The sequence below is a fragment of the Cryptomeria japonica genome, chromosome 5 (assembly GCF_030272615.1).
Source record: "Cryptomeria japonica chromosome 5, Sugi_1.0, whole genome shotgun sequence".
NCBI lineage: Eukaryota > Viridiplantae > Streptophyta > Pinopsida > Cupressales > Cupressaceae > Cryptomeria > Cryptomeria japonica.
The window spans coordinates 640,742,978-640,754,223 of record NC_081409.1 but is presented as its reverse complement, the minus strand read 5'-3'; the positions used below and the strand labels follow the sequence as shown (position 1 = coordinate 640,754,223).

The following is an 11,246-nucleotide window of genomic DNA, read 5'->3' as shown; positions in this document are numbered from 1 at the left end:
AGGAATATAACGTGCGATAATGTAATATCATTCAGGCAGAGGAGTTGGTCGATGATTGGAGATCAAATTGGGTTTATGTAAGAGGATTTAGTCCTTCGGTATTAAGCTTAACCAAAACTTTACTCAGGCCTAGGAGATGCTATCTTTTGCAGTTCAACAGTTCTCTAGATTGTAGTATGGATTTCTATGTATTTAGTGAGGCTCCTTTTGTGACGAGCAGTGCACTCTAGGCTATTGACCTTCCTGCAAGTGTAGGCCCCTAAATTGTAATTCACATACTTACTGTAGAAGTATTATCTGACTGTGGGTAGGCTTCTCACCGTGGTTTTTCCCTTTACCGGGTTTTCTACGTACAAATATTGGTGTCACGTGGATGGTACTTATTATGTGATTAATTTTTATGCTTAATTGGTTTAACTGCTATTTCGATATTAATGTTTTGGGTTCCAATATTAAAGTTTAAATTGCTAATAGTTCCAAAAATCTGTGACAACTGATTCACCTCCCCCCTCTCAGTTGTCTTCCGGTTATTGAATTGTCTAACACTTATGACATGTGTGAGAGGTAGGGTGGCTACGAGGTGACATTTGCATGTTCACACATGCGTGAACATGAGGAGGATAAGGACACTTGTTACATGGGGTAAGTTTATATCTTGATCCATATAGATGGATTTAATGACTAAGATTGAGTGGACAAGGATTGAAGGTGAGGTGAAAATAAATATTAGAAAAATATAATGAAAGATTAATTAGCATAAATCTATTTATTAATTAATTGATTTAGTTGAATGATTAGGGGATGAGGTTAGACTTCATTTATTTCATTAAAGATGAGGATGAAAGTGAATGTTAAAGTTAGCTATATAAATACAAATTTACTTAATTATAAGTGTGTTGTAAAGATATATGATTTATTAAATTTTTATTTAATTAAATAAAATCAAGTGTAATTGGATATGGACAGATTTAAATGCCTATAATATATTATATTTTTTAATTTAAATATTTTTCATTTTATGCTTCATTGGGAAGTTTGAAGTTATACTAGCATATCCATATTTTTAAAAATCTATGTAAAATACATTGATAGATATCAAATTTTAAAAATAACACCCATTTGCTTCTTTTCTTAAAAAATAAAGATAAAGCACAAGAAATCCTATTAATGTAAAATAAAATTATGCAAAATGATAGAAAGGAAAAAAATTTAACCATTTTTAACAACAATGCTTTTGCATTGCACTAAAAAAAAAATCTACAAAAAATATACAAAGGATAAAAAAATTAACCATTTGCATTGCACTTTTTACTTTAAATGCTTTCAAATCTTCCACATTATATTTGTGTTTGTTTTTCTTACACATAATAAATACTAAAACTATTAAAAACAAAAAATAAAATAAAATTTAAAAATTAAAAAATAATTTGAAAATCAATAAATACTAAAATTATTTTGGGATAAAGATAATGATTAGATTGCAAAACAATTCTAAAAGTATTTTGGGATAAAGATAATGATTAGATTACAAAACAATTCTATTTTAACTATAATATTATTTTTTATTTTTATAAGTCAATTAAGTATTTGTAAATCATTTTTTAATTTATTTGTATTTGTATATTGAGATAAGCATTAAACATTTGTAAAATTATTTTAATTTTTTATTTTTATAATAAATAAACATCAAATATTTGTAATCCATTATAATTTTAATTTTTATATCTAAAATGAGATAAATAAATAAATAAATAAATAAATAAGAATTTTTTTTTCATTTTTATAATGATAAATATTTAATGTCTATAAATATATATTTTCTATTTCTATAATGAAATTAAAACTAAATAAATAAACATTCTTATTATTTAAAAAATTATTTTTATTTTTATAATCATTATGTAATATAAATTATAAGATAATAATAAGATAAATCTCTACATACTCTATATCCCTTTTAACGTTTTAAAACTGTTTATCCCTCGTGGAGGAAAGAATTGCAGTGATTACGAACCCAACTTAAAGCTTCCAGCCATAATTCACGAATTCGTTGAAAGCCAGAGATGACCGTCAAATTTATGTTCCAAGCTGTGATAGCGATTAGCAACCCCTACGAAGTTCCCCAAACAAAAGAAAGAAAGCCTGTGCCCACAAGGTTAAAATGGACTATTCGTATAATAATATATACCAAAATTAGTATGATTATTATACGCGTAGTCCATTTCAACTTTGTGGCCCCACCAATGGTTAAATCAAAGGAAGGACAATATTTACTACAGAAACTGAAATTACGTACAAGTACAGGCTTTAAGTCGTAAGTTGTGTAATTAGGGTAAAAAGTATATCTAGTTTAATAATAGAAACCTAATACAAGTATAGCCATTCATATGGTGATTTGAGCGGTGGGGACTCTTTCTTGCACTCTGCATCTTCGAATAGAATGGCGAGGGGACAAAAATTAGTATGATTATTATAGGAGTAGTCCATCTTAACCTCGTGGGGACACCAATCAAGGAACGTAAGGACGACATTTACTGAGAAGTACAGGCTTCAAGTCGTGAGATGTTTAAATATTAGGTAAAAATGTACGATGTCTACTTCAGTAATCGAAACCTAATACAAGAATAGCTATTCATATGCTGATTTGAGTGGTCGTTAGCTCTTGCTTGTGTGGGGAGTCTTTCTTGCACTCTGCATCTACGAATAGAATAGGAAAGGAAAAAAATGGTGAGGGGAAAGGTGCATCTGAAAAAGATAGAGAACCCTGTACATCGCAGGGTTACATTCTCCAAGCGCAAGGCGGGACTGTTGAAGAAGGCTACCGAACTCTCTGTTCTCTGCGAAGCTGAAATTGGCCTCATCATTTTCTCGCCCACGGGGAAGCTCTTCGAGTATGCCAATCCCAGGTAAGGAATATCCTTTTCCCTCTGGATTAGAGTCTCCAATCATGATAAATTACTCCTTATTTTATTTCCGATGCTAGAGAATTTTGAAGATTAAAAAATCCCTACAAACAGATAGATGCAGAATATATCGAATAAAATCATTTAAAACAAGTAGGAAAAAATATTAATATTGTAGCTGCGAGTTCCTTATTAGTAATAATGGAACAAACATCCCTTACTGCTTTTTGGCATTATTTAGTAGGTACAATGAGGAAGCGAAGAAAATTAGTTTGTTAGTGTGTGTGAAACCATACTTTACTGATCTCTCTGCACTTTGGAGGGCACGTCATTCATGGGGTGCAAGTTGCTTTTAGATGGAGTGATTATTTTCTCCGAGTACGTACCTTCATAGTTAAAATCTGCATTGCCATCATTTCGTAACTTTGTAGATTGTTCTTTTAGATATGCGCTCAGAATGAACAGATTTTAAAAGGAGGCGGGAAAAGTTTTAGAAATATGCGAACTTTGCTTATTTTGGTTATTTCTTATTTTTATGCATTTGTTATCATATTTGGAAAGACATTTTTTGTGTCATGGTAGTTTTCTTTGAGTGCTTCCTATGTGTCTTTATTTATTAGGTTTGGGACCTGAGTGGATTAAGATGGGTTCAAAAATAGTGTTGTAATATAAGTTTGGGGTCTTTTAGATTCTTTATGAACAGTAGTATGAGTTATCTAGTTTGTTCTCTTTGATATACATAGTTTATTGGTATGTATTATGCGTTATTCAGTTGCAGATGGATCTCACATATAATGCTAGCATTATGGTTTGTAAATATTCAGAGCTTTAAGTGCATCATCTGCATCTTCATAATGAGAGAGATTGATAGTTCATCGGAGACTTTAGATTATAGGGGGATTGTTGGCATGTCTGAATTTGCTGTTTACATATATCATAATGAGAGAGATTGATAGTTCATTGGAGACTTTAGATTATGGGGGGATTGTTGGCATGTCTGAATTTGCTGTATACATATCTTAGTGCTAATTTTTAGTCTATCTTGATTGGAGCTTACAAGGGAAATTGTTAGACATATGTTCACTTTTTTCATTTTGGTTTATTTATTATTCTTATACATTTCTTCCTATATTTTGTATCATAGTTAAACACAGTCAATTAAAGAGTAATAATTTAGGTGGCTGGAAGGTGGTTATATTACAATTTTATATTTATTTGTACTATTGTAAATTGATTTAATATTTCTTGAGGAAATATTAAATTTGTTGTATATTTATATTTATGGTTGTTTTTTAATTCATTATGAATTTTATAGTATTCTTTACTTTCACAACATCTTTGATAGTGTGTCTTACAAGTATCTTCAAGAATAGTCACACTTAGATTGAAGATGAGTTGACAACAAAGTGGGTTAGAAGCTTAATAGTAAAGGGTCGTCTTAAGTTTGAGCCCTAACTATTTAATGATAAGACTATTGTTAGTTTTAGAGCCAAGCTAGGTTGGAAACCCCATGTTCTCACTATAAAGGATTGATTGATTATTTGGTAAAAGTTCCTCAAGAAAAATTCATAAATGTGTCAATTATAATATGTTTAAAATAATGATTAATATGGGTTTTAAAATTATGCATGTATGACATTTGATAAGGGAACAAAATTCATAGCAGTTGCAAAAATAAATGCAAAGGTTTAAGAACTTGTCTTTTGGAGCTACAATAAAGAAATAAATATTGATGTTGCATAGATTCAACTTAGTGGTGCTATTGAAATCAATGCGACAACTTATAAAATATATTGGGTTCAAAATAATATCTAATTTTAGTATGTTTGGATCCATGTTGAGCATATATTGGGTTCAAAATAATATCTAATTTTAGTATGTTTGGATCCATGTTGAGCAGGGTCAATCTTGTGCTCTAGTGTACTAACCCAATGTTTACAAATGCTCTAAATCTTGTAGGAACAATTTGGATGAGTGAAAGTTGTTACCTCTTTCATATTTCTCATATGTAAGGATTGATGATATTGTAAAATACCTTAGTCGGGTTAGTGGATAACATAGGTTATGTTCTCTTAGACATGCAAATGTCCTAGATAAATTTGATGCAGAGTAAGATTCCTTTATGTGATACAAGGTGAAATGTTTTTAGAATGATTCCTTTTTAATGCATATAATTTTTAAATATAAATTTGATGTCAATTGATCCACGTTGAATTCTTTTAGATACCATAACATATCAATAAAATATGGGGATAGGTACAATCGTGCCTCATAATGACTAGTAAAATAGGTGGGAGTTAGTTAAATTTAAATTTAAATATTAAAATTTTAGGGGTTAATTTTATTTGGTGTAAGAGAAAATTCACATGTCTTAGGATTGATCGAAGATAGAGAGGGATACATATCTTGGTACACAATATATGGATTGAGGTTGGTGTAATGATAGGCATAATAAAAGACTAATTATGGAAAATAGATATGAAAATATGTAAAGAGGGATTGGATGTAGGGAAATGTGTGTAAGTTAGAATAAAAGAAGGATGATTGTATGAGTCAAATTTTGTATAAGGATGATTTATTTATCAATATGTAATTACATCAAGGTACTCCATTAAATGATCCCAAAACAAAATAAAAATTGATATTGGTACGAAATTTCACCATTCTATTTTTTAAGGATATATAATGATTAAAACAAATGATATATAATGATCAACTTTTCTCATGCAAGTAAAAAATAAATACAATCACATGCCAATTTTTTTATTCAAGGATTATACACATTATATATTACTAAAAGGGGATATAACACATCAAGACATGAAGGTAAGATGATTCACACAACATATTGGAAAGAGAGGAGATGTAAAATAATAGTCTTATTAATTCAAAGGTATGAGCTTGTTTGCAGTAATAGGAAATAAAAAAATTTATGATTTCTCTAGTAGAGAAATGAAAGAAAAACCACTTAAAAAAGACTCACATGACTTGCATTACCATTTTGTGTAACACTAGATATGATAGAAGAAGTTATATATGAATAGAAAGTACCATCATGGCTATCAATGCCTATATCTCCATTTAGTTTTTAGGAGCCATATATCCAAGAACTTATACACAAGTAGTTATTATCATCCACTATGCTAGCTATGCTATGTTGAATATCCACACCATGAAAGTCACCTTGTATCATTCTCCATAGTTTCTCAATAAGAAGGACAACGTCTCCAACAAAGGGTCTTATACTCAAATTTTTGGAAGTCTTCTAAGTATTTATCTAGATTCTTTAATTGTTTATTAGAAACTTGAGTTCTAGGGTCATCCTCATAATGAGAATTATGAGGGGAACTATTTTTATGTATTGTAGGCAAGATGTGTGTTGGATTAAGGGTTAATTTCTCTCCTAAGTTTCTTGAGGAGTGATATATACAAGAACTTATACAGAAGTAACTATTGTCATAGAGTTCTCATCCACTGTGTGAGCTATGCTATGTAGAATACCCACACCATGCAAGTAAACTTTATCATTCTCCTTAGACTCTTGATAATAGGGACATCCTCTCCAACCAAGTGTTTTATGCTAATTGTTTTTTTGAAATTCTTCTAATTATTGAAAGGAAACTTGCAGCCTCATAATGACGATTTCCACATAACCCAAAACAAAAATCTATGCAAACAAATTTTTATTCCATATGTAAGAGAATAGACAACATACTCATGAAAAGGTGACTCATGTATTATTCAGTAACAAACATTATAATACATGTCCAAAGCCTCCATGAATACCTATGAAACAACAAGCCTCCTCAATGCATCCTCCATGTGTCCAAGCATGAAACCACACATCCCATTCCAGGTTTCATATATGCACTCTTATGAAAATAACTCAAAACCCCAACTAGTCAACATTAAACCACTACCCTTATGGTTGCTTTTATACAAACAAGCTCCCACAAAACCACCAAGTGGTATTACATAAAACCATGTGACTAATAGCATGGGATTACAAACCATTGACTCTGTATTTAATATTGGGTATTAATTTTTAACTTTATTAAATTACTTTTCCCAATATTAAATAAATACAATTACATGTGACATACAACACATTAAGTGGCCTCAATAATAATAATTCCTAGTGATATGTGTCCATCTAGGTTCCCAGAGGTGGACCACTCACATAATAATAAATAATAAATAATAAATTATAAACATTACGTAAGTGTACAACACATAATTTCCAACATTTTCGTACTTATTTTATACATTGCATAAGGGACAACAAGTAACCTCAAACATGATCAAGGGAACAATCCCTCCAACCACATATATCATCAAGGAGTCCATGTGCTCCATGTCCTCCATCAAGATACTTGCAACAAGAAACAAAGTGACCATCATCTCAAACATGAATGCTCTCATCCTACATCATCAAGTGAATCTCATGTCATAAACATATAAAACCCATAAAGTGCAACCATAAGCCCCAAGTGCCATATGTGTCACATATACACCTAGAAAATTTGATTATATAGGAAATGCCAAATCTAAAACTGATTAACACATCCAAAGATCCACTAATAGAATCATATAGAAAGTGTAATCATAACAATGTAGTATAATGAGATATTGATAATATTAATATATAACCTATAAACCAATAACCTACAAGTTAAACTCTCACCACAAGTATCCATAGCTCTCCCATGTTCTTCACACCTAACAATGAAAAGAGATAAAGGAACCTACATGTCATCTCCCATATGACAACACATGACGACAAGATAGTGATCACCGTAGTTCCAACTGAACCTCAAATCCAGTGCAATGTGAAACCAAACATCCAAGAAGATAACCAAGACCAAAGAGACAAATTTCAAATCAAAACTTATAGCATGTTCTTCTACATACACCTCTAAATGCTAATTGTGTCAAATATGATCTTCTCCATAAAACCCCAAATATAATACCTTCAATAACACCCATCCATTCAATCCCATAAGATCAAATAAACATATAGATAATGCAATCAACATGGATGTAAGACTCTCTAATTAGAAGATCAAACCAAATATCTATATAGTCCAAGGAAATAAGCCCAATACCATCTCCTAAGCACAACATCCATGAATATAACTCACCATGCATAAGGAGATAAACATGCCATACACACTTCTCAAATGAGCCATCCAGAACCAAACAACTGTAGCTTAATATCCATATGGATGATAAGACGAAACATAAATTCTAATGCACTTGAACGTAATAATAGACAATACATCTTAAGTGATAAACCAATGAGTAGAAAAAGAGTGGGGAATGAGAATGCTCCTCCAAGACATACAATTCGTCAGGAGTCACTCCAAGAATACTCTCCTCTCAAGTCCATACCAGGCGAAGGCTCCTCAATCTTCTTGCCAAAACCATCAACCATCTCAACACATGTCTCTAATCACAAGAGAAATACAACCTCACCTATGTCTCCATGTATCTATGAGTACCTATAACCAATCAATTCATGCCAAACTCCAAATGCAACATAGCATCAAGTATCTAGTGTAGACACATTGTACACCTACGTGATCCTTGAGTGGGGAGGTATATTTGTTGCATCTCCCCTTCTTTTTGTTAGTGATCTCAATATCCTATGATGTAGGTTTATGCAAGGCTCTTGGTCTCACGATACTACGAGAAATTGTCATATGCAGGTCAGTACAACTGTGGGGTAGCTGTGCTCTTGACTGAATTGTGCATCACCATGTCGAAGTAAAATTGGACGATGATGTAACTATGGTGACCCTCCAGTAAATGGTCTCGTTGCATCCATCATAATTGTTCATGTTGCTCCTCCTAATCATATATCTATCTATAGGGCCTCCATAAAATATTTGTCAGCTGTAGACAGTCGATTACAACTCTATAATGGAACAAATCTCCTCTCTGCTACGGTCTATTGGATGGATATGCATGTGCTCAGGGGCTCTTCAAAGGAAATCTCTATAGGATTCTCTACGAGCCTTGTACATGTGATATGCTCAAATGTCCAGACTTGGAGGAGAGTGCATGCCATCAAACTCTTACTCTCATAATAAACATACTCTCCTAAATCATGGCATAAATGTGCTAACATGCTATGTCCCCATGTGAACACAGTGTTGTGTTCCTCCATAAGTCTCCTAACAAATGGAATATCACCTATCGGATCTAGTAGTGACCAGATGAGTATCCGACCCCTCAGATCTTTGGTAGTCAATCTACCAATGTTGTATGCCTGATCTCTCCCCACCTTTGATCATGAGCGATAAGACTGATATCTCACTATCCTCCCTTGCACTGGTAGTCGTGGAATCTTATATATATCATTTAGTGTGACTGTCATCTCTCCGACTGGATGGTGGAAGGTAGATGTATCTAGGTCCCATTTCTCTATCAAGGCCATCAGCATCATCCCATGATATTTCATCACCAGGATGTAGCATATCTAATACAAGAGAAGTTCTCGAAGAAGCCTTTGCTCGTCGTAAGAAAGGCTAGGAATTAAACTTTGAAGATGGCTGTATATGTGACCTAGAGTATGCTCCCGTAGATAGGGTAATTCTTGCAAACATCAGATTCATACAATAGTATCATCATCTCAAACTTGTCCTAGCACCATGTGTGCCACTTGGTGCCCTTTTTGGGACCATGGAGCCTAAAAACACATCAACAACATACAGTTGGCAAGGTTACCTTGTCGAGTGACAGGTCCTCCTAATGGAAAATGCACACTCCAATGAAAAATTGTAGGTGATTGAAGGTATTGTCATTGATGGCAACCTTGCAATCCTATGGCATTGGCAGGCACCAGCACCGGCAGACACTACACCGGCAGACACTACACCGGCAGTGACAAAGATGATTACCGACACCCTAGCTGGCAGGATTTTGTTTATTGCATATTGTATTTAATTGTAATATATTTTTGTAAGCCGACATGGCATATTGTAATAAGACTCATATATAAGTATGAGATCTTGTAGAACATTTTGAAGAAGATGATATAGGACACATGATAGATGGATATGATGAGCGAATAATAAGGCAGATTTTGGAGTAAGGTTTATGGTTGTTGTAAGAGCTTAAACTGGTACTGAACCTGGCATAGCAGATGCTTTTTGTAGCAGTACATCACCTTGGATTTCTATAATCCACTTTTGTAAGTCAGTGATACTTCCTTTTGTAATTGAGCAGTGAGCTCTAGGCAGTGAGCCTTCCTGCATGTGCAGGCACCACCTATTGTAAGTAATATTCATTTATTGGCCAGTGAGTGAATATTGTGGGTCACAAATCCCACCAAGGTTTTTCCCACACCGGGTTTCCTTGCCAAAAATATTGTATTATGGTGTGCTTTCTATGTTGTGTATATTATTCTTATTTACTGCATTAATTCTTGTTTACCGGTACACACTTTTGGAATGCAATTTACTTAATAAGTTCAGAAAATCCATTTACCGGTTAGATACTGATTCACCCCCCCCCTCTCAGTATCTTTGGGAATCCTAACACCTCCTAGACTGATTGCCTAAGGGTTTCCATCCTCGTGGGCACATTTGGTCATCAACACAACATTATTAACTCTATGGGCACCCCTTCTACACTCCATGTATAGTGTCCTTGTCACTATTTAAAGATAATTCCTTTTTAAAACTCCAATTCTTCATTTTGTACTAAATCTTTTGTATCTTGAGTTAGAGAGCTCTGATTCCTGCATCGTTAGTTGCATTGGAGTCGTGATTCAAATATCTATCTTACAAAATGCTTGATTAGTTTTGATCTTTTATTGAAATTTGTTGTGAGAATTTGTAATCAATTGCCTTTCACAATTCATAGTGGTAAACATGATACCTTTTTTCAAACTCCTAATTAGCAAGTCGAAACAGGGTGGGGGCATATAGCTATGCTCGGATTTTATCACTCTTATTAAGCATTTGTGGAGATTTTGTGATTTTGACTAACAATGTGGTTTTGTAGAATGTGGCTCCTAACATTGTATTGTAGATATTGTTGGGGGCTTCGTTTGACATTCATGGACATATACTTTTTGTTATGAGTGTTTAAGTACTTTATCTTGCATATGCATGTAGTGTCATATGACCGCTAAAGTGGGGGCTAAATGTAGCATGGTAAATTGGACACTCTTAATTAGGTTGTCCAATTCCATGCCTATTTGGCACTCATCTTAGTACATCTCATTGCATTCTGCATTAGAGGACTTCTTTAGGCATTTAATTAAACCTAAGTCCTTTCTTATCAATTCAAATATCATAATATTGGCCCATTAATTCTAGGAGTGCCCTTTTTTAT

The 11,246-nt window shown here is 33.1% G+C and overlaps 1 protein-coding gene across 5 annotated transcripts in view; it reads left to right on the top strand.

Moving 5' to 3' along the window:
- Positions 1-2,384: 2,384 nt before the first annotated feature.
- LOC131078098 (truncated transcription factor CAULIFLOWER D) overlaps positions 2,385-11,246 on the top strand; it is a 191,793-nt gene continuing 182,931 nt past the window's right edge. For 2 of the 5 annotated variants that reach the window (XM_059221564.1, XM_059221561.1), the window contains exon 1: positions 2,387-2,906. In XM_059221564.1, coding sequence (XP_059077547.1) covers positions 2,725-2,906 — 182 coding nt within the window. In that variant the 5' untranslated portion in view covers positions 2,387-2,724. Of the gene's footprint in view, positions 2,907-11,246 lie in introns of all 5 variants that reach the window. The other 3 variants (XM_059221563.1, XM_058015757.2, XM_059221562.1) reach the window with 2 other exon arrangements.